Source organism: Coccinella septempunctata, chromosome 5, assembly GCF_907165205.1.
Source record: "Coccinella septempunctata chromosome 5, icCocSept1.1, whole genome shotgun sequence".
Taxonomy (NCBI): Eukaryota; Metazoa; Arthropoda; class Insecta; order Coleoptera; family Coccinellidae; genus Coccinella; species Coccinella septempunctata.
Window position 1 is genome coordinate 6,151,680 of NC_058193.1, and position 25,183 is coordinate 6,176,862.

Consider the following 25,183-nt stretch of genomic DNA (forward strand, 5'->3'; position numbering starts at 1 on the left):
ACCGGTAACACGCTAAAAATCGCCTTTTGTGTGACATGATTTCTTTCAAAATATACTTCAAATAGAAGTTAGTGTTTGTGAAGTGTCAAAACGGTCCGCGTCAAAATTTGAAAGTGATCCTTTTTTTTCAAAATTCGCCGTACTTATGTTCATTAAATTTTTCATATAATGTGGAATGAAATGTGTTTAGCATACGAAGAATTCGAGGACGAGTATCAGGATGTTCGGGATGTAGAAGCAGTAAAGTTCATGTCATGCTCTTCAGCACCAAAGTACGTATCATTCTTATTTTTCATAGGAGTCTACTTACAGCTTTAACATACGGTGTGGCTTATAATGGCTGGATAATCAAGGTCATACAGATAAAAAAATTTCACCTACTTCATAATTTCATACGAAAAATGTTTGAAAAAAGTCAGGATTGCAATAAAGCGATTGGATATCTCCGAGCATCTTTTCCGAAATAAAGAATTCAGCGAAATCCGAAAACTAGCGAAATGATCTGTACAATTTCTCCAGATTCGGTCCTACTCAAAGCAAACATAGGGCAGCCAACTGAAAACAATTTTCAACGACATTTTAGAACAAGGCTCAGACTTATGGATTTTCTTGAAGTAAACACTTTTTTCACTTCAACTATGAAACAAGGGTAATTTTTGAATAGAATATTCAAGAGACATTAGGGGGTTCGAATAAGATTTCTCTTGGAAACATTCAGAATACTCTTCACATCGACCCTCAAATTTTACAATTTCTACCAATAGTTACCACGAATTCTGAATTTGAAACTATGTACCTAAGTTCTCCTAGTGACGAGTTATATCGTAGCGTGGATTTGAATTGTCCCAACCATACGGGCATGACCGTGAAGCGGTCAAGGGTATTTCAGCGTTTTGAATGGACGTAGGTTGTGTAAGGTTTCATTTTTAGTGGTTGTGTGTGATTTCCATAAAATGGCAGCAATGTTCAGGGATGGTTGAAGTAAAGATGACCAGGAAAAGGAGTTGATTCTCAAAAACTTTGTGATGTTCGGAAAAGTGAGAGGTTTTCGAAAATTAAGAAAACCAAAATTAATTGTGACCATTTTCTATAGTCATCTTACAAAGACGAAGAGTTCAGAATTTATATGAGATTGACACAAGAGGGGTTCTTCTCAGTTTTGGACATCACTGAAGAAGATTGGACAACAGAATGAAGAAACCTATAACAGCAATGGAAAAACTGATTTTAATGCTAAGGTGAGCAAAAAAAAAATCAAAATTTTTACATCATTTTTATTCATGCCATCATTGCATTCACTGTCATACATCAGTTATTATGTAATTACAAATATCGGTCATCGGCATTTTGAGCATATGCTGAAAGCTTTATGAACTATGTCTGAGCTAGTTTGAAATGAAAATATTCTGTATGAGGTGAATTGGTTGTGGTGAAGTATGATTATTCGAAAAAGAAGTAGAAAAAGGACTGGTTTTCATTGTACTGGTTCATAATTGCAATAACTGTGGCATGTTTGAAGACACTCAATTTTATCTTAGTGACTTTGTGTGGTCCTTGTTTTACACCCGTGCCTCTGTATCGTGAAGCAAATCAATTATATTCTTCTTTTGATATAGGCTGTTGCAAAAGATTATCAAGGAAGAGCAACTCTTTCTTTACTGGTTTTAAATGCTTAGCAATCTGGGAATGCTGTGGAAGCTCCACTTCGTGTTTGTCAAGATGTATGGTGATGAAATGGTTGGTCCATCTTGCTCATAATATTATTTTTCACAAGTTCCAGTTAATGCTTCATCATCAGACATAAACCGTTTGTAGAATTGTTCATTTTATTTTTTAAAGTTTCTAAAAACTGCAACATTCTTCAATACACCGTTTTTCTTACAGTCTCCTACAGCCTTCTCTTCATTTCGTCATGTAATGGTGATATATCATATGTTTCGAAAGTTTCTTGTACTACTCACCGAAACAGGCTATTACAATGTACACGACAACATCGAAATCATACATGCAGATATATTTGTTTTTTCTACATCACCGATATACTTTTATTACTGCTAATGTCTCATAACATCACTACAGACTATCATTTATCTGTTTCAGGTTTCTAGGAAAAGAGTTTAGATGACTCTCATTTGGTTACCACATCACTCATGCTAAAAGATTTGGCTGTACTAAGGAAAAAGTTCTTACGTCTTCAAGAATAGTCAGTTTATGGCTATTACTGATAGTAAACGAAGCATATTTTATTTTCGATCTGTATTCGTATGGAAGAAAAGATGACTCTCCACTCAAAGACACTTTGATGCTATACGTAGCAGTTGGCGATTATGGTTTCGCTTCAATGATGTCAAAATGTCTGATTTTGAACTCACGAAAGCTAGAAGAATGTTAGAAAATGCTTTTTGCCACATAAGTGCCAATGCCAAAACAGTTTTCCTCTAATTAATAATGATAATGAAATAACTGAATCGATTTATCTTCGTGTGCATTCACTTATGCATCTTCTTCAAGGAGGATTATTTTTCAACGAATTCTTTGAACACAGACCGCTTGTGTTTCAACAATAATTGTTGAGACACGACACACCGACTCAACTCTGATGGCGATAAAATGTTTCATGTGGAGGAATGATGAATGAGGAATCAAATGGTAGTAATCTCAATCTGCGGAAATTTATAGTTCATTGGCAATGATTTTTTGAAATATTCGTTAAATGCACTCAAGTATGACATTTGAATGTTTGTTCACTGTAATTCTCGATTAATTCGAATGTTTTTCTCAACAGAACTACAACCAACTGGAATTTTGGGGTAATTTATTGGGAGAAATGTGAATAATTGATAAATTTTGGCTAAAAATTGAACTGAATTATTTTGAGGTTAGGTTAGGTTTTTAGGTTGGGTTAGGACACTGAAAAAACAATTTTATACATGAAAATATCATTTTTGGCGATTTGAATCTAAGTTTAAAGGACCGAAATGTGAAAATATAATATGTATTTCATAATAATATAATGATATAGCACGTATTTTGATGAAATTTTGGAAAAATCGTTTCTCTCAAATAGAAAGTTTGCCGAGATTGATAGTTGTACGAATTTATTTTGTATCTTCTCCTGCATCCAGAAAAACATCTGCAAAAAAATCTGACGTAGGCACTTTGTCGAATTCGAGAAAAAGCACTTTACAAAAAATTCAAAAAATTATAACTATATAGTTTCCGCAGATTGAGACAAATACCATTCGATTCCTTATAAAAAATTCGATCTATAAAAAATAATCATTAAAATCCGAGGTGGGGGCATGAATCGAAGTTTCACCGTAGACTTAAAAGTGGAGAGCTTTCCTCAAAATCGGTTATGCCATTTTGTTTGTTAGCAGATGTTTAAACATGTCCATCACTATGTTGAACATTCAGTTCCTTTTCGATGAATAAACGCTCCTCTCTGGAAAATAATATAAACTATGATAAGAAACGCGAATGATTGCTACCCTGTAAATAATGTGTAGAATTCACATAATTTACAAGCTGATTTTACGTTATGGCATTTCACTAAAGGTTCATATTCTTCAAATTGTGAAGAAAATTCACGTCAAATCAGAATCCGAGTCAGAATCCATTTCAATCACTCATGACAAAGTACAATTAATTTCCTCCAGACAAAACGAATAGTAAACACACACAGCTTACGAAACTATTTCAAGATGGACGACAAGGAGAACGAACTACGAACAGCGCATGAGGCATAGCATGGCATAAAAACACGGCCGTGACTGGAACATGCGTGTATTGTAACGATAACTAATTGCCCATTGGCCTGTCGGGCCTGCGTAGATCCTCTGCCTACGTAAACATGGCACCAACGTTGCCAGTCTATTAAAAATGTAGTAGATCTTGAACATTCTCATAAATCTGCTAGGATTGTTCGAATTAGAACTAGTAGCCTACAATTATATCAAGTGAATAGTAATTGAACAGGACTCATTCAGTTTTCCAGATCACAAGTATAGACAGCAGAATCTTTGATGGCTGAAGCAATCAGTGTATGGACAGGACATTATTTCGTTTCATGTGACAACGCTGTGAAGAGTCGAATCGGGGGAATTTTTACCTAATTGGTTGATGACCATCAATCCGAATGAATTAAACTCCATTTGGCGTGGAAACTATAGAAAACTATGCAAATATAAATTTTTTTCGTTCAATGTGTATTTTTTTTTCATTTATTGCACCTATGGTTGTACCCTCTATTCAAGAATATCTAATATGAATGTTATACACAAATTATTCCTGCCACGGCTCAACCATTTATATACAGCTATCATTTAACTGGTGCTTTTTGTGGAAAAAGATTAAATTCGATGTGGGATGATTAATTAGCTATCTGGTGAAATCAGCTCAAACAGTTGAAGCACTTAAATAAGCGAAACTTCAAAAAACTTGAATGTTTGGAACTATATGTAGGTATATAAAACTCAGAAACATCGATATGACAATAATGAATAAAGGTCTAGTATTTTTTTTCCCCTGATAACTAGAAGTAATGTAGTAGGTATCTACATATGGCTTATAATAATAATCATATTTGAAACCTTTCATATATTCGTCCAGTGTAGATTCATTATGGGGTACAACTTTTAGACCTTAATGATGAGTGTTGAAAAAGTTCGCTAAAAGACAGATTGAAAACCTACCATATATCCGTTAAATTCACCTAAGTTTATGGAGAAGGAAGGTAGGTTAAAATATATACGACTTATAGTCGTATAATTTGTAGAACTTCATAGACCTAGTTTATAAATTGTGAAAAATTATTAAAGCTGAGAAAGAAGCGATATATATTGGGAGACAAAATAGATCTCAGTATGTATATATATATGACTTCCACTTATAAACATTTCAAAAATCTATCACATATTTGTTTAATATAGGTTTAGGAAGTACGTCGAAAAGTCCAATATATTCGACGTATAATTCGGAGATCTTATAGACTTCGTTAATAACTGATGAATATGACGAAGAGTGTAAAATAATTGAAGTATATGAAAAAAAAACATAATCTTTAGTTCTTGAAAAAAATATTGATAAGCAAAGAACATATAGTTTGGTATATATGGCTAACGCTAAACGACTACAGAAAAAATTGTATAATATGGACGTAAAACACTTGTACTGTGATAGACCAAAACGAAAAATATACCATCAGGATGAATATTAGACGTTCAAATACTGAACCAAGTTGTGTTTCCTGGGCCAAAGAAGCAGGGGCTACATAGCCAACTCCTCAATTAGACATGAAAAAGTTGCTTGATTTAAAATGAAGATTTCGTAGATTTTGAAAAATTTACATAACTTTCTTGTCGTGGGAGGCCAAGGTTTTCACTATTTTTGTTTGTCCGAAAAAAACTCGGAAAAGTTCGTCCTGTTTTGCTCATACTCCGTAGTTTCCGAAATATCCTCACTAGATATCGAATACCTGTACAGGGTGTCCAAATTGCTCGATTTTAGCTTTTTCACGTACTTCCGTGCCAGACAATATTTTCACACTATTTCTCTGGTATAGTTCATAGAGCGAGATCAATCTTTCTTTCCAGTGAATTTCATATTACACAGAAGCATCTATTTGCCGAAATAATCTTATCCATGTTTCGTTTAAATTTTAATGAGAATGCTGGAAATTTGAATCGAGGTTATTTTATGTTTACATTTCAATATATTATTATAATTCATGGTGAAATTTCAAGTTTGGCACTATTTATAAATAATCTGAATAATTAATTTATCGAATGAGATAAAGTCAGTTGAGAAATCTATTAAAGAAGTGGTGGTGTCCAATATGTGAATTCACCATGAATTATCTCAAAATGTTGAAGTAAAATTACCTTCAGTTTAGTCCAAAATATTCTTATTTAAGTTGAACGCAACGCAGTCGATTTGGCCGATGGTTCTTTTATGTCATACGAATGCACATTTTGCTTCAAATATCGTTTTCCGCGCGATAAATCCATCATTTTGATATATAGTTTCATAGAAATTCCAAGGATGGTTAAGGAAGTCCAGGATGTCTCAGAAAGTCCGGGGATGTCTTAGGAAGTCCGAGGATGTCTTAGGAAGTCTGGGAATGTCTTAGGAAGTCCGGGGATGTCTTAGTAAATTCGGTCATGTCTGGGGATGTCTTAGGATATCCCTTCACTATGGGGATGTCTGGGGTACAGATTTTGCTCAGCGGTTTAGCCCTCGGTATTTAGTCAACTATCGTATAATACCTTGCTATGGGGAAGAAGTCTTAAGATTCCTCGCAACTACTTGAGCCCGTGCACCACGACAAGGTGATGACCATCGCACGGGAACTGCAACCACCTAACGGGGGTGAACATAACCCCTCGATTTTGAATAGGAATGTGGGCTGTTGCGATACCTCATATTGAAATTTTTTCGAATAGGTACTATCTGAATCTGAATTTCCGCTTTTTCCAGGTAAAGTAGTGTAAGAGTACTTACTTTTGTGATTAGTTCATTGAATGCTGGAAACGAGCACCATTGACTTCCATGCAGCAATATAAGTTTTGCCGAAAACTTTCACGTACATTACTCAAGATTTCTGATGTAATTTGATGGCATTCATTAATGATCCGAGTTCGCAAATCATCCAGTGACTCAATCTGAGTAGCGTGAATGTTGGACAGGTGATCGGTGATCCTATAGAAAAAAGTCCAGTGGAGCCAGATGAGGTGATCTGGGTGTTCGTTCTATATGTCATCTTTTTCCATTCGGGGCGTGAGGAAAATATTCCTCTAAGAACTGACGCACCGGTGGAACAAAATGAGGTGGTGCGCCATCTTGTTGGGAAATGATAGTTTGATGGTCTTCTGCATTCTCCAATATTTTTACGGGGGCTGGATAAATTGCGTTTTCCAATGGATCTGAATAGATTTGGCCAGTAAGATTACTGGGCTAATTATGGAATTTCCATCAGTAGCCGCCTTAAGCTGAGTATGCACCTCACAAAATAATCTTGGATTTTTCAGTTATACTGTTTTCCAATGCATATCGAACATATTTTGATTATCCTTAATCATTTCACTGACCACTTCACAGAACTAGAGACGGCGATCGAGTTCATCCTTATTCAGTTCCCGAACCAATCGTATCTTGAAAGGATACAATTTATGGTTTTAAATGATTCTCACTATTGTTGTGCGTGAAACACCAGATTCATCGAACAATTTTGGAAAATCTGCAAAAAACCCTTAACTGCTTCTTGAAAATTGGTTCCGGGCATTTGCCTATAAACCGTTCATCTCTTAGTCGGTTTTCTTCTCGCACACTATCGTACTGGGATTTATGTGTTTATCCTCTGATGGATAACACTATTGGATTTTTCAATGAGTTTATGTTCTTATTTTAATCTCTTCTTAATTGATCTCTTGGTCTCCTTCGGTAATTCGCATTCTCCTTTTGTCTTCCTCTGGGTCGTAGTCCACTAGTCTCCCGAGTTCTTGATTCGGATAATTTTTCGCTGTTTCGAATAATTTCTCTGATTTTCTGTTCATGAATTCCGTTATGGTTTCCCATTTTAGGTCCCTATAAATCTGTCTATTCCTGACAAACCAAGGTGCATCTACTGCACATCGTAGCAGCTTGTTTTCACTGGCCTGAATTCTTTTGATGTGGCTCTTTGCCGCGACACCCCCAGGCAACTGATCCATAAATCAGTTGAGGCCTAGCAACGGCTTTGATTATCTCCGACATGTGGCTTCTTCTTTCTATTAGAGGGCAGAGTCTATTCATCGCTGCTTTCGTTTTGTCGATTGCTTGTTTGATATGACTTTTCCAAGTAAGTACTTTGGCAAGCGTTATTCCTAAATATTTGGCTTCATTTTTCCAGTCGATTTCTTCGCCGTCAACTTCTAGATTCGTTGTGGGTCGCAGTCTTCTCTTCCGTAGTAATATTGCTTGGCTCTTTTGTCCATTGAGCTTGATTTTCCACTTTATTTATACACCAGTCATTTGTCTCGTCAATCGTTTCTTGTAGAACTCGTTCTATTACTTCTGGGTTGCGGTGTCGAGTTGCTATGCCTGTGTCGTCAGCATATAACGTTAGCATGGTTCTTGGATTCTTCGGAATATCGTGAATGTATATGTTGTACTGAAGTGGCACAAGTACTGACCCTTGGTGTAGTCCATCCTCTATATCTCTTGTTGTGGAGCATTCTCTTTTCAGTTTCACGTAAAATCTTCTGTTTTTGAGATAATTCCGGATCAACATCATATTTTGATCCAATATCCAGAACATCTCATCTTATATATTAATCCTTCATGCCATACTCTGTCGAATGCTCTGGCGACGTCTAGTAAAACAAGACCTGTAGCTTGTTTATTTTGGAATCCCTCTGTAATGTACTCTGTGAGCCTTAATAATTGTTGTTCTGTTGAATGCTCTCTTCTGAATCCCAACTGTTCTGGTGGTATTAGTTTCAGATTTTCGGTTGCCTCATTTAGCCTCGTGGATATAATTTTTTCTACTACTTTTCCTAACGCCGACATGGCGTCTATAGTTTGGTGGGAACTTCTTCTCTTCGAATGGTTTATTGAACACTATGACTTCCGCTGTTTTCCATTTTTCTGGGTAGTGTTCTGTCCTCATAATTCCATTCGCGATATTTGTTAGAGCAGCTATACCTTTTCTAGGTAATTTCTTCAACATAACATTCGTTACTTCATCGCTTCCGGGAACTTTCCTTTTCTTCAAACTTCTTAATATTTCCCTGATTTCATTTTGCGATGTTGGTTTGTCTATTTCAGCAGCCGCTGGTAATTCATCCCTTTCTTCTTCATTTTCTTCAACCTGTTCTTCCAAATCTTCATTATCGTCGTCTATCCTGTAATTTATTCTCGATTCTAGTTCGATCGAGTCCGCCAATGCATCTGCCTTATCAGTATTGGTATACGCCATTCCCCTTTCTCCGTGTAGGGGTGGAATTTTAGTCTTTTCTCCTCGTAGCCTTTTTGCATTCTCTATGCAGAATGATCAATTGTATTTAGTTCTTGAACCCTTTTGATCCATCTGCTTGTTCTTAGATCTTTCAGGGCATATTTCAGAACTTGGCTTTTGTGGTTGAGGTTCCTTCTAGTAAGATCATTTTTATTCATCCGATTTATTCTTCTGAGTCCTCGATTGTCTCGTATAAGATCTTCTACTTCTTTAGGCGTATCGCCATGCGGATGACTTTGTGCTGGTCTCTTAACTTTCCTCGTGCTTTTTTCGTAATCTTTTAATATTATCTCTTCCAGTTTATCAACCGCACATTCCAGATCCTCTGGAGTGCTAATTGTTGGGATTTCTGTTATTTCCGATTGTATTAAATGGCTTAATTTGGCCCAATTGGTATATTCTCTTACTTCCATCAGTTTTTCTCTTGGTTCTTCTTCAATTGTCAGTTCCACGGGATTGTGATTTGAGGTTCCATCTTCCAAAGTTTCAATCGAGAATTCTTGAACTATATTTTTCAATATCGCGATATCTATTATATCTGGTATTCCTATACCAAAAGCAAGATATGTCGGTAACTCTGATCCAATCACTATGGCATTTTGTTTGTCGGCGAAATCCTTAAGTTTTTTGCCATTTCTATTCTCTATTCTGCTGTTCCATAATGGGGATATACAGTTGAAATCTCCGATGCGGATTTTGGGGTTTGTCCCTTCCAACATGTTGTTTATCTCCTCTTCCAATAAATTGTTTTGTGGTCGCTTATATGCCGAGGTTATTTCGACTCTTTGTCGATTTAATTCGGCAACAATCGTCACTGTTTCTGTTTCTCCTTGTGTTTCGTCGGATCTACTTTCAAAGTAGTGTTTCAGATCTGTTCTCACCAATATTGCTACTCCTCCGGTGTTTGTAATTCTGTCTCATCTATATGTTTCATAATTCATGAAATTCAGTCGTCTGTTCCGGTTTATTCTTGTTTCCTGTAGGGCTATAATCTTGGCTTTCCGAGTGTTGATCCCGTTTATGTTCCACGAGATTATCTTGAGGAATTTACTGAATAATGCTTGAAGATATCTTGTTGAATATTTTTTCCGTGAAAATATCTAAATCATCGGCTGTTTCAGATATTTTTCTATTTCCTTGTTGACTATTTACAGTCGGTTTTAATTGAGTCTTCTTTTGTTTCTCTTTCTTCTGCATAGGCTTAGAAGTTTCCTTTTTCTTTTTCTGTTCTGCAGGTTTGATTTTTACAGTTTCCAGAACTTTTCTTGCGAGTGTTGCTTTATTCGACGGCTTTTTCTGTTCTGTTCGTTTTTGGCCGGCTCTCTTCTTTCTGGTTACCAGCTTGAATTCGGTACATCCCTTGTAGCTTGCTGGATGGCCTTCTTCACCACATAAAACGCATGTAGCGTTTCCTTCTTCACCTTTCCTAGTGAGTTCACAATCTTTGCTGCTATGGTTTCCCGAACACTTCACACATCTCTACGGAAAGGAGCATTTATTTTGTGCGTGTTCGTACCTTTGGCATCTGAAGCATTGGCTTGGATTTTCTGCCTTCTTTTTTGGTTCGACCACAATACAGAGGTTGTGGAGTCGTTGGATGTCGTATATATCCTTCTTTTGCGTTTTAACCAGATATTATGGTAACGGCTTTTTCGTTTTATTTGATGTCATTCTAGACACCTAAGCATCATCGATTCCCTGTAATCAGTAAGTCAGGTCATTTTTGATCAATTCCAGATCTGCGTCTATTGGAAGATGCCTAATGATGGCGTAAATTTTTTTTCCTCCTCCATCTGGTATGTGGAGTACTCCTTTCCAACTTGGTCGAAGAAATAAGTTATTTTTCTGTTGTCATATTCCCGGTAACGGGATACAGCAATGAATGAATGAATGACGGTAGCCCGGTTATAACTGAATTTCTTAGTATAGAGAGCTTTTGAGATCTCTTCCCAATCTGATGTACCCATCATCGTGATGGGTGGGATTTCATCCCTTTTAGGCACTCCCGTTGTCTTCTTGATGGTCTCCCCATCAGAAGAGGAGCTTTCTTTTCGCGCGTTTAGTTGGTGTCGCGTTTGGGGCCTTCGCAACTAGCGTTGCATCATTATTCCTTTAAAGGAATTATTTTTGGAACCCGCTACCGGTTTTGTGATTGCGGAGTAAGTATGAGATTTCGGCATATTATTGCGCATCTCACCTACCAACTGTGACACAGTTTCAGTCAGTTTGACAATTTTAGCTTCCAACTGCCCATTTTCTTCCCTGAGCTTTACAAGCTCTTCGTGTTCGCCTTCGCTGAATTCTTCAGCATCGGTCGCTTCCATGTAGGAACCCTCATTATCTGAAGTTTCCGACATGGTTTTATACTCAAAATTTTCAAAATATCAAACAATTTGAAAATAATGAAATATTCAGGAATCTTCACTGGAATAGTCTAATATAACTATGGTATAAAGCCAAAAGTTTTCTACGCTATGAGAAAACTCAGGAAAAAGATTCGAAAAATAAGCTCACCTGATGTTTTCTGCAGAACCAACGATCAAGACAAGACCTGGACTCCGGAGATGAACACCAACAAAATTTTTACGAATTGTAATTCCGATAACACATACATATATAGAACCTACACAAACTTCACAGACGGAATCAAATATTCCGTAGCGTTGATAGTAGGCACTTTCACTTCGACTTTCTCTTCAACTTTCACTTCTACAGCTCTATGAATAGGTCTGCTTTTGTCATGAACTCACTCGACTCATCGAACAATTTCCTAGTACTAAAGGTAGTATTCATTGCTACATGACCTGAGGTAGCTACGTCCCTCGCTTCTTTTCTTTCAGATACCCTCGTTTTGTTTCCGTCTGAATCAGAAGCTTGAAATTTGGCAACCAGTTGCACAACGTAAGCAGCGGATAAATTTTTCCCGGATGTCGTTCGTTGAATGAAGCCGTTGTTGTTCGCACAGTGTCTCAATTTCTAAATAATTATATAATCATTTCCACTTTTTCTTCTATGAAATACACTATTTTAATCATACTACAAATTTACAATCGCCTGGACACACTTTTAACGTCCTTCAAAATTCACGATAGACTAAGGTATATCAAAAACATGGTCCGTCTACTTTTTTGTGCAAAAATTTACAACATTAATACTAAATATATTCAAAATGTGTCGAATACGAATAATATTCTCGATATAAATTTCACATTGCCTCCTTCACTATTTTCGCTGTTATTTCATGATCGACGGACATTTTGGAGCATAATTTTAGGGTCAGATTGTACTCGATCTTCAAAATTAGTTATCGCAACACCCCTCATGCCTATTCAAAATCAAGGGGTTTTGCTCAACCCTTAGGGGTCAGAAATTGGCGGTTCCGAGCGAGTTTCTACATTTCCATTTTAAAATCGAAAAATCAAGGTTTTAAACTTTCATTATATCAAGTGGGGTAACTTCGGACGAAATATAAAGTTTCCGTCCGAATACAAAGAAGTGAAATGTGAAAAAATATTGAAAAAATTTATATAGATTCTTTGGTATGTTCTTCAAACATATTTCATATCAAAAATAGTCAAATTGAGGTTTTGTTTTTATTCAGATAAACAGGGTGATTCAGAAGTCAAGGCGAAAAATTGAGGAACGTATACAGGCTGCTATTCATGATAAAAAAAGTAAAATAAAATTTTTGGATATTGTCTTTTTTCCGAAATAAAAGTGTTCAAAATTTCTGCATGTCATCAATTTCAAACTTTAATAGGTGATAAAAAAAAACAGAAAAAATTAAATCAAATGTTCAAAAATGCCTTCCTTGTCATCGATACATGCTTGGCAGCGCAGAATAAGAGGATTGTACACTAATTGCATGTTTTGCCTATTCTGAGTGGATTCGACTGCATTAATAATTCGTTCCATTAATTGTTCCTTATCATCAATTTCCACTGCGTTAACTTGTTGTTTCAAATTTCCCCATACAAAATAATCCAAAGGATTCGAATCAGGTGATCTCGCTGGCCATAGCACCTGTCCACGCCGACCAATCAATCTACCATTGGAATTTTAGCCAGGCGACAACATTTCGTCCAACATGCGGCGGTAATTTATGAAATTTAATTGGTTGCACACAGAAACATTATTGTCCGAAAGCTCGGAAACGAAGCCTCATCGTCCAAAAAAAAAATTTTTACGTTCAATCAAGAATATCAGTCTCTAAATGTCCCTTAATTTTTCGCCTCGAGTTTTGAATCACCCTGAATAGTGTTCGAAATTCACCGCATAGGTGAAGTAAATTCGGACAGTATCTGAATTGCACGTAAATTGAAGTAACTCCGTGTGTTTAATGAATTCGAACACCAAAACTACTGAAATCAGCATATTTTAGAGGTTTTCAATGGAAATTTTGTCCAGATAATATAATTCGGCTTATTTCAACATTAAAAAAACATAAAACAGAAGAAATTATTTCAAAACTTGTATGTAAGTATAAAAAACTTGTTAAAACATATCAAGATTCGTAACTTTGGAAATATATATATTTCTTCTTGAATTTTTGGGTTCTTCCAAAACCTGAATAACTTGTTTTTTTGTAATTACTTTTTTATCTTCGATAGTCGGATACACAAAGTATGTTCTTATATTGAAGCTCATCAAAATATCTATTTATCATGTCATGATTAACTGCCGCTCTCGCCCTCTTCATGTTATCACATAATCTAAGTGAAATCTCTTTTTCATCTATTCCTTCCCAGGATTATTTCCATTCTTTAACCTTTCATCTCGGCTTTCTTTATTTTCCATATATGTATATGGACTAACCCTCTAATATCTGTCATATAAAGAGGAAATTCACACTCTGCCAGTTTTTTAATCCCTTCAATCAAAAGTCTTTCTTCTGCATTGCTCGAAGCTTTTGGTCGCCCTGGATCACTAGTGTGTCTATCATTAATTTTGTAAGAAATAGTAGATTTTGGCACACCAAAAGAACCATTTTTATGAAAATCTATATATCATTATCGACAAAAGAAGTATAAACGTGACATTTGGCCAGTTCAGAACGGCAATTGCTTATTTCAATCTATTTCATCAGTGCTAAAGGTTTGTACAAGCCTTGAGTATGGTGATTTGCATGAATGTTTAATTTTTATTTATTATTAAACTCATCTGTACGAGAAATAAACACTACCACTACAACGGATTTTCACTCTAATTTGAAGTTTGTATTATAGTGAACATAATTAAAAGGATACACATGTTCGGTTACTCATTATGAGATGGTACTTCCGCTAAATTTGATTTTACATCGAATTGTCCAAAATTACTGTCCGAAGTTACACCATTTCATCAGTACTTGAAAAGAAGAAATATTCAAATTCAGAGCATTCAAAATTCACACAATTATTATTACAATTTTTTCGATTGAATTGAGAACATAAACAGCAGTACAAAATGCAAATTATCATCGGTCAGTGAATAGATTCCCATAGAATATAAAATTCTATGCTCAAAGGATCAATGTTTATTCGTTATACCAACCAGAATTCCGCAACACAAAATCTCAACTAATGGACTAAATATTACCAACTTAAATTCAACTTTCCATAGCCACCGAACATGATTATCAATAATTAATACTTATATGAATATCATATATGCAACTATACATGTTTCAGAACTATACATAACTAGATATAGATTTATTTATAATGGAAATTGATTTTTTCTGACAAATTGTACCTCTTTTTCAGTGACGTCAGCCAAAACTATGATCAGGACTCCGTATACAATGAGTGAGTACTACCTTTTTATTCATTTGAGTATAGAACTTCAACACGTACAGGTTGATTCATATGGATGGCGATCAAACAAAGGAAAACAGCCATTTCGAACTGTATCATTTCTCTGTGACAGAAACCACAGGAGAAAAATATAAATCGATTTCATGAATTGCTTATGAATTTACAACAATCCGAACAAAAGTTTATTAGGTACCTACATTTCAGGATAGTAGATACTATTTACATCGACTTTTGCCTTGTTGCATGGTTTTCGGAAGTCAACAACTAATCAGGCAGTTTTAAATTGCTGCTTGATAGCCTACTGATGAAGTTTTCATCAAATATAAATAAATAAATAAGTAAATGTAAAATAAAAATCAATATTATCTTAGGTGTCTGTCAGCATTCTTCCTAACAGATTTACAATTACAAACCTCTGCATTTTTGTGAACATGTGTCAAATGCAATTTTGAATAAGAAACAGCTAGATCTCATTTATACTAACTGTGCTAAGGTAGTTGACAGAGTCGACCATGGTATTTTGATTCGGAAACTGAAGGATCTGGGCTTCTCGGGTAGATTGTTGAAGCTGCTAGTTTCCTACTTGTTCGGCCGAAGCCAGAAGCTCACGAATTGGTAATATTTCATCCTTTTTGTAGTTTGCATAATCGGTTAGTGGAACCAGGTGGATAATATTCAAATCAGGAGGTGTGATGAAGTTGAAGATTTGGGGGTCTTGTATCAGAACAACTTTAAGTTCAACAATCACTACAATAACATCATTAGTAAGACATATAAAATATTCGGATTTGATATACGGAACAGTAAAGACCCTTGTGACACTCTATCTTGAATAAGCTGCTATAATAGCTGGTCACCGGTTCCTGTGGTATATTTATGTTAAAAGAAAGGGGAGTTACCCATTCATGGTTTCTTATCGGTCTTTGTTTTGTCAGAATTGCATATCTGCTCTCTTGGTGCCCGGAGAAGATCCAAAGCTGTGATATTTTTATACAATATTATGAATTCTTTCATGTCCTTTATTTTGAATATTGGAAGGTATTCTCACCTTCCGATGAGATTAAGAACATGAGGGGCCAGCTCCTTGTTTTTCAGGCAATGTTCGAGAAATATAAAATGGAAGATCTACATTCTTTAAGGAACGCTCTACGGGCAAATAATAGAAAACAAATAAATATGGCAAAAATTGCGTACTACGATAAAAAAAATATCAAATTCAAAAATTAATCCCAAACTGCATGGCACATCATCAATCAACACATAAAGAAGAAACATAGTAAAACCCCAAAAAGTCTATGTGCCGACGAGTTGAATGAACATTTCTCAACTTGTGCTGGAAGAGTCTTGTCCGGCCTGAGGTAAGCCAGACCGTGGTCAGGGACGTTGTCAATAATTTTAAAAATAGTTCATCCACCGACTATTACGGACTTTCCGTGATAATAATCAAAAGAAACATAAATCCATTTATATCGCCACCGCCAGTGACAAAGCGGGTGAGCAGATGTCCCAGATACGGCATTTTTCCAAGTTGACTGAAAATCTCGAAGGTGATACCAGTTCACAAGAAGGGTGATGAGGGAGACTTAAACAACTATCGTCCTATTTCCATGGTTCCTGTTTTCTCAAAGATTATCGAGAAAATAATCTCCAATCAAATAGTGGTATACCTAGAGGAAAACAATCTATTTTCCGCCTCGCAGTTAGGTTTTCGTCCAGAATTGCAATTTTTCTGTGAGCTTATGAAAAGTTACAGATTGGCTTACAGATAAAAGCAGAATACCACCAATAATCACATATCGACCAAATTGATTAAATCTTTTTTGGGGAATAGGCTATAGATAACCCTTGCGAATGGTTCGTGCTCGGGGTTGATGGCAATGGAGATCGGTGTGGGTCAGGGATCTTTTCTTGGACCATCAACGATCTTCCGGATACCATACTTTTCGTAGATGACACTGCATTTTTGCTTCAGTGTCCCGACTTGGGTTCTATGTTGGAGATGTCGCGTTATGTCCAGTAGAGGTTTTTCGAATGGTTCTCTCCGAATGGACTCTGTATTAATGAGGACAAATCTCAGGAGCTCCTGATGAGTCTGAGAAAGGTCGATAATGATCTAGATATCATGGATTCGGTTATTTCTGGGCGATCGTCTAGATTTCTCGCTAACCTGGATTCCTCATATCGACGAACTTGCCTCAAGACTGAGCAGCAATATATTCGCTCGAGAGCTCTTTCCGGGTCTCTTTTTAGTGATGTACTCAGGAGAATCTGGTAGAATCACATCTAAGATACGGGTTATTGGTTTGGGGAAACAGCACCCACGCTCTCAAAGTTTTCCGTCTGCAGAGATGTGCTGTCAGAATTTTGGGTGGACTGGGATATCGCGATTGCTGTAGGGAAGCGTTAAAAGATCTGAATCTTCTGACTTTTCTTGCGATCTTCATATTGAAAAGCGTTGTTTACGTTCACTCCACTTTTATCAACATTTTTTGATCTACTACCCTCATTTGTTATTTATGAAAATCCAGCATAAGTCGAAGGAATATTTCACGAGGAATCAAGAAAACATGGGTTGCCTAGTTTTCTCTTGGTACTCCTATGAGGTTGCCAGGTAAAAACAGGTAGACAACAAGGTCCTTTATATACCCCTATCAGTTATTTAATTGGTTGTTTTATTAATGAAAAGTTACTTTATTCCATATCTCACACTATTAGGTTGACTGGTCAAAAGTGGGGCACATTCATGGTTGCCTAGATTTTATATGTTAAGGTTTAAACGCTAGCAGGGAGATCGAGAGAGAGATCAGATAGACGATTTTTCCGATCTTAGGAGGGTGCTTCATTGATTAAATGCTGGAATTGAAACAGATTGATTATTAACAATAATTTAAATTTTTTTTAATTAACACATTTATTTGTCAATACTATAATAAAACGATACATATGCATGGAAATTTATTTTGATTCTGACTCATCAGAAGTATCCACCTCAAAATTAATATCTTCCTCGTTTTCCTCAATATAGGGGTTGAGTTTGACACAACACTGATCAGTTGCATGAGCCACATTGCGTTGACAAAAATTGTACGCAAAATTTTTTGTTTTTAGTGAAATCCAGCATGGTGGAATCTAACCTTTTTCATAAATTTTTTTTTGTTTTCCTTTGTTCCATATGTTTTTTGGAACACCCGATATCCAGCATCATTGACGCTTATACACTGTTTTATGCTATAAATATGAGCAGTTAACTCAAGAAAGCGTTCAATTTTCTCTCCGACGAAAAGATCTGCTGTATCTGTCAATGATGCGAATATTTCTTGGATGTCTGTTCGTTTTGAAAATATTTGAGAAGGCTTGGCTATCCCCTTGTAATAAAACGCAGCTCTGTAATCACAGCACGTGAATGCGTGGAAAGCTGGCAGACCCCTGCATAAAGTGGTACACAACTTCATTGCCAGCTCAGTACAATCTATGCAATCAAAATCTTTTTTATTGGTTTTCTTTGATGAACCTGGGAAAAAAATTTGAAAAAGGTTAGATCCCACCATGCTGGATTTCACTGAAACAAAAAATTTTGCGTACAATTTTTGTTAACGCAATGTGGCGCATGTAACTGATCAGTGTTGTGTCGAAGTCAACCCATACACTGAGGAAAACGAGGAAGAAATTGATTTTGAGGTGGATACTTCTGATGAGTCAGAATCAAAATAAATTTCCATGCTTATGTATCGTTTTATTATAGTATTGATAAATAAATGTGTGAATGAAAAAAATTTTAAATTATTGTTAATAATCAATCTGTTTCAATTCCAGCATTCAATCAATGAAGCACCCTCCTAAGATCGGAAAAATCGTCTTTCTGAACTCTCTGTCGATCTCCCTGCTAGCGTTTAAACCTTAACATATAAAATCTAAGCAACCATGGATGTGCCCCACTTTTGACCAGGCAACCTAATACTGTGAGATATGGAATAAAGTAACTCCTCCAGATAGAAAACAAGACGAAGACAATAGCATATGTCCCATATTTTCCCTTCAGTACGCCGATTCGCTTTGCGAACAACAGACGTATGACGAATTGAGAAGTCTAAGAACACGTTCAGATCACGGCAGAGATGATGCCAGTGGTACAATAATATAAGAATGATCACGCCTAAACAGGGAGGCAATGAATACAATAATAAGGATAAATTCAGATGCATACCACCCTCTGATATGAATATGTCTTGGTTTCTATCTGGAGGGGATTGAATCGGACACCGTTTCATATTGGGTGGCGCTCTGGGTGAATATATAGTACCCAGTAGCACTTGCCAATATTGAATGAATAAAGTTCCATCAATTCCAAATGTTCTCCATCGTAAAAATGCTATGTTGACATTATTCTGAAATTCCCTGTGATTCCCTCATTCAAATTTCGATCACCAACAAAACTGTCTCTAGAGTTTGACGAAATAACTGATTCGTTTCTAAATAGCCCATGCTTCACCTTTTTTCTAGCTCCATCTACCTCTAAAGTACCAATTTCTGAGAACTCTTTTTCAGATTCTCCAGATTCCTCCCTATCCGTACTCTCCAGTCTAGCTTGTTCCAAAGCCAACCTGTACTATACGTTCTTCTTTCATGCTCAATTTTCCTTCTCATCAATTCCTCTTTCTGAGTGAGCAATTGGTCAAGTTCTTCATCTGTTTTTAGTTGTACTTCTAATTGCACTATTATTTTTCGTCTTTCTATCAATAATAAAACTATAAAATTGAGAAGCTCTATTCAACGTGTGATCTTTTACAAAATTCTATTCAAAAAGGATATAACTTCATCATCACAGATCACGCATTTGCCAGAAATGTGATAGGGGATGTAAATATTATATATAGTCTACTCTTATAGATCACTATGTTGTTATGATATTTCTGAGTCTGAATTGTTCTGAAAGGTAAAGGAGAAAAAAAAGTTTGTACTCTACAAGATGAATATAATAAATAACGAACATTTGAAGAATACGTTGGCGGGCGGCAGATGAAATGATGTTCTCAATGAGAAGAATCCCTAATTGAGTTACGATATATTTTTGAATAAATTTAGAGGATGTCTGAAACTAATTACTTAGCACAAGTTGATATCTAACAAAAACCGGTAAGTGAAGCCTTGGATAACAAAGGGGTTAATTGTTTCTATACATCATTGTGATATACTGAAAAGAGGACTGTTAAATAACAGTAGTTCTACGAATATTGCAGAATATAAACAATTTAGGAATTATCTTAACGTATCAATAAGAATCACCAAAATTAACTTTGATAAACTAAAAATTGAAAACGAGCGGAACAATATTAGGACGGTCTGCCAAGCAATTCAGCATCAGGCTACATCGAATAAAAAGTATGGAAGACCACCAAAAATAACTTTGGAGAACGATGCCGGTGACGCAATAATCGGGGACAAGAACATTGCTATCAACAATCTAAACAGGCATTCATTTTTCTTCGTCCTGTTTGTGAAAATGAGATTGTAAATGTAATAAATAGATTACCAAAGATTATAGAGTTAACTCTATAAAGGCATAACAACTAAGCAATTCAAAAAATCCATTGCAGTGCCTATATATAAATCGGGCAGCAGAAGAAAAACAACCAATAATTAAAGACCCATTACCTCAACAAATAATTTCGGTAAAGTCTATGAACATTGTTTGAAGTCTCGATTTCTAGATTTTATCACCAAGCATAAGATATTGAATATATTGGCAATTTGGTTTTCACTTCAAAAATTTATTATTCATGCTTATAACAGTGGAAATAAGTGTCTTGCGATTTTTCTCGCAAGTTGAGTGTTTGACCAAAAAAACCGCGAACAACTACGCCAAGAAAAAAAAACAATATTTATATTGGGACATATCTGAAGCTATTCGCTGGAATAGCATTGATTACAATTAATGCTTTGGTTGCCATTTGTCATAATTGTATCCTTCTTTTGCTGGGCTAGTTGGCCCTCATTTTTTATGCACAATTGTGCCAAAAGGAATAACCTATCTTTTCATAATTGTTTATTTATTATATTGGCCTAACGGCCTGATTCATAATCAAACTCAAAGTATCTTTAGGTAATTTCAAAGCTTACTTTAGCTTTACTAAAAAGGACAATAAAATAATTGAGTTTTGAATTTAATTATGATACTGGGCGTAAGAGCAATACATGTGCATAGTTGTTATGCATCTTTTACACTTCAGCTCGTTTCTGAGAGATCATATAATTCATTGAATATCCGATGAAACAATGAGACGAAACAGGGGAAATATTCGAAACCAGCAAATGCAGAAATACAAAACAGTAAACATCCAAAACAAAACAAAATTGAAATCAGTCAGTCACAATGTTCTCGTAGCAGTGCGGCGATTGAGACTGTTTCGGAGGAAAGGAGGAGGAAAAATTCGCCTATCTTTCAAACTGACCTCAGTCAATTTATTTCCCCTATGTTTGAAAAATAAAGATTCCTAATAGTCGGTTTTTCTCCACCCCGTGGAAGAGTGATAAGTATTTTATTTTCTGGGTTCATTGAAAACGAACTACAAACAATGACATCACAAATCATGTCTGGGCTTTCCCGCAAATGCCATGTATCGTGGCGAATTGAGTTTGGATCGAATAACGTACACGTAATGGTCACTGTAATGATCCTCATCTATTTCATACGAAGTACAATTTTCTTTGAAAATATTCAGTCAGTTCGAGTAACTTTGGTTAGGATTTATTGTGCTATTTCCATCAGTTTGGCATTATTCGCTTGCCGTATTCTATTGCTTTCAACAGAAGACGGTTTTTTTTTCAGTCACACTCAATCCGAAGAAAAAACTTCAATTCAGTAATATTCGACAAACTCGTTCTACTTACTCTATAGTTTGGATAATAGGCCTTATTATCATACTATAGTAGGCCTTATTCCCCGCACCTACCTTAGTATAATTGTCGTTTGCATATTCGTTTTTGTGTTGGGATTGAATGAAAACAGTTTTTTCAACATTGGAGTGCTTTTGATACGTATTACGCAGTGATATTGTTAATCATCTTTCTTCGGTACAACGCGTTGTATCGAAAAAACGGGAAAATAGTGATACTTGCGGTAGACTATATCATAATATATAGTATATATCCTTCTTAAAGTATTTCTCTTTTACAGGGTGATGGCCTGTTACGCGTTTATGAAAAATGAATCACAATTTTGTGCTAAAATCTTCTATGTTAGAAATTTTGACAATGAACTTTCTTCCAGAAACATTTTCTGACCTCCGCAACTTCCGGTTATTCTAGAAACAGCCTACTAGTTTATTATTTCAAATAGCACACCCAGTTTATCTTTGTATGGTTACAGAGCTGATTTGGTGAATTTTTAACTGCTTCCATACCTTGAGTATTTACGCAAAGGTATTTATGAGTTATCGGGGAAAAAATTGAAAAGCGGGAGGTAACATTGTTTGGAATATTTCTGCTAGTATTTTTTCCACAGAAATCTTTACCATTTTCAATTCTTCCATCATGTGTTATCATAAAACTGATTTATATTTGGACCTAAAAAGTGCAGGTTGTTTATGAGAAGGTCATCAATTTGGACGAATAGAAGACATCAAAACAGAAGTAATTCAAATTAAAACCTATATTTTAAAATATTTCATTCGAATCTACGTAAAAAACAGAATGAACTAAATGAACGCCCCAACTTAAATGGAAACTTTGGGAGTAATCAAGTTCATTTTGGAATAAGGCGAACTGTTTCATTGATATGTGACTTCTGCAAAACACGAAAAAGGCCATTTTTATATTCCGAAATTCAATTTTACATTTCATAAATTGTTTCTAGATTCTCAACAATTCTTAAAAACAACTTTCAGTTTATGAAATGTCGAAATTATGAATCGGAACATAAAATTTCAATACATTTCTGAGGTTTCCAGAAGTGTAAGACTAATAATTGAACAGTTCGAAATGTCTGTTCCCTTATTTCAAGATTTTTCTTGATAACTCAGAAGGCAGGAGGTTTTATTTTTAGGTATAAGATTGATGTAGGTAATCGACCTCTTTTTTTCTGAAGAATCGACTGAACTAATGTTGTAATTCAACAAAACTTTGAATTTTGATGGATTAGTTTTGTCCAAATTGAGTAACTTCCCACAAAAAACCTTGTACATTTTGGGTCCAAAGAGCAAATAGAATAGGCATATTATTTTTAAATGAATTCGAGATATATGAATTATTCATTCCTTTCTAAAACTGACATGCAGCATGTGAAGGAATAACCTATGTTCAATCTGAATCAAGCAGCTCATCATATTATTATATTCAAATATAATGGCTATATGCTGGATATACAGGTTGGTCCAACGACCACTTAACACCTCAATTTCGGAAAATGTGGAAAATCGCTCGAACCCGTCAATTTCTGATTCGAGGGGGAACAACTATTTCGCTTTTTTCATCCCCGTAACTTCAACCCCTAGAGCACAAACCCTAGATTTCGAATAGGTATGAGGGGCGTTGCGATAACTAATTTTGAAGATCATATCTAGTAATATATATATATATATATATATATATATATGTAAGCCGGCTCAAAACGTTCTACGTCGTTTTCCGACACCCAATCTCCACTCCTCTTTATTTGTCCACAAATCCTCAGGTATGTCTCTATCTCTTAGTTCTCTGTCAATTCCCTCTCTCCAGCTCAGCCTTGGTCTACCTCTTCTATTTCTCCCTAGTGGTTTCCACAGCAATGTCTGTTTGGGTATTCTGTCTTCTGGCATTCGTTGGACATGCCCAAACCATACCAATTGTTTTGTTCTGATGTCGTCCACAATTGTGTGTTTTATACCCATGATGTCTCTTATTCTTTCATTCCTTATCCTTTCAGTCCTAGATCTTCCTGCTGCCCTCCTCCAAAAATCCATCTCGGTCGCCAACAGTACATTCTCCATTCTTTTTTTCAACCGCCAAACTTCACTTCCATAGGTTATCATACTTCTTACAATGGTATTATATATTCTCTTTTTGTTGTCTTTGGATATTCTTTGATCCCATAAAACTCCATTCAACATTGATATCGCCTTCCTGCCCAGAACTACCCGTTCCTTTATCCCCTCATCCATCAATCATTCTCTAGTTATTTTCAATCCTAGGTACTTATATTCCTCACAATCTTTAATTACTCGTCCATCTTCCAGTACGACATCTTCTCTAGTTCCTCCTATGCTCATTCTTTGGGTTTTCGCAATATTAAGTTCTAGCCCCCATTTCTCATACTCTTCAATGAGTTTTCTTGTCATGTACTCGAGGTATTGTTGGTCTTGGGCTAGTAGTATTTGGTCGTCCGCAAAAAACAATGTGTATAGGGTTTTCTCGTCATTTAGGGGGATTCCCATTGCTCCATATTTCTTTCTCCATAGTTGTAAGGCCTTTTGAAGATATATCTTGAAGAGCACTGGGGAGAGGCAGCATCCCTGTCGTAGTCATTTTGTGATGTGTATATAATTTGAGAGTGTATTCTTTATCTTGACTCTGGCAGTGGAGTTCTTATACAGATTCTTGATGGCTCTTATCAAGTTAACGTTTAAGTTTCTTCCAGCGCATCCCATAATTTTGTCAAGGGTATACTGTCGTAGGCTTTTTGGAGGTCCACAAATAATAAATATAATTCCTGGTCTTTTGCCGTTTTCTTTTCTATTATCTGGGTCAGCGTAAAAAGATGGTCTACGGTCGATCTTCCCGCTCTAAAACCCGCTTGCTCTTCCATTTCCATCTCCTGATACTCGCTTTCAATTCTCCTCTTAAATATTTTTCCATACACTCGGCTCAGAGTGCTTGTAACTGCCAGGCCTCTGTAATTTGAACAGTCATCACGTTTTCCTTTTTTGAAGATTGTAGACATGTATGCCGTTTTCCAGTCGTTCGGGATCTCAGCGCCATTAACACACATCTGTTCTATCTAGTAATATCCGACCCTAAAATTCCGCTTCCGCTTTCCATCGACAATGCAATGGAATATTATTCATATCTGACACATTTCAAAGATATTCAGTAGTTACTCGAGTAGTTACGTGTTCAATTTTTGTCCAAAAAAGTATAAAATTTTTGTCCAAAATAGTAGACGTACCTTGATTGATTAACCTTAGTCTATCGTGTCAATGCGACTGTAAATTTATAGTAGAAAATTGAAATAGTGGAAATGTGGCTTTATTTGACGAACGACTTCCTGGAAAAAAATGTATCCGCTGCTTACGTTGTGAAACTGGTTGCAAAATTTGACGCTACTGGTTCAGTCGGACACAAAAAGAGGTTGTATACAAAATACGAAGCGAGGGATGTGGCGTTCTTAGGTCATATAGCAATGGATCCAACCTTCAGTACT

At 35.9% G+C, this 25,183-nt stretch overlaps 1 protein-coding gene across 2 annotated transcripts in view; it reads left to right on the forward strand.

Moving 5' to 3' along the window:
• The first annotated feature begins 125 nt into the window (after window positions 1-125).
• The window catches only part of LOC123314392 (CUGBP Elav-like family member 1), a 746,764-nt gene continuing 721,706 nt past the window's right edge, over window positions 126-25,183 (forward strand). Inside the window, exons 1-2 of one of the 2 annotated variants that reach the window (XM_044899671.1) lie at window positions 126-272; window positions 14,740-14,781. In XM_044899671.1, the coding sequence (XP_044755606.1) occupies window positions 169-272; window positions 14,740-14,781 (146 nt within the window). In that variant the 5' untranslated portion in view covers window positions 126-168. The remainder of the gene's footprint in view (window positions 273-14,739; window positions 14,782-25,183) is intronic. The other variant, XM_044899672.1, reaches the window with a different exon arrangement.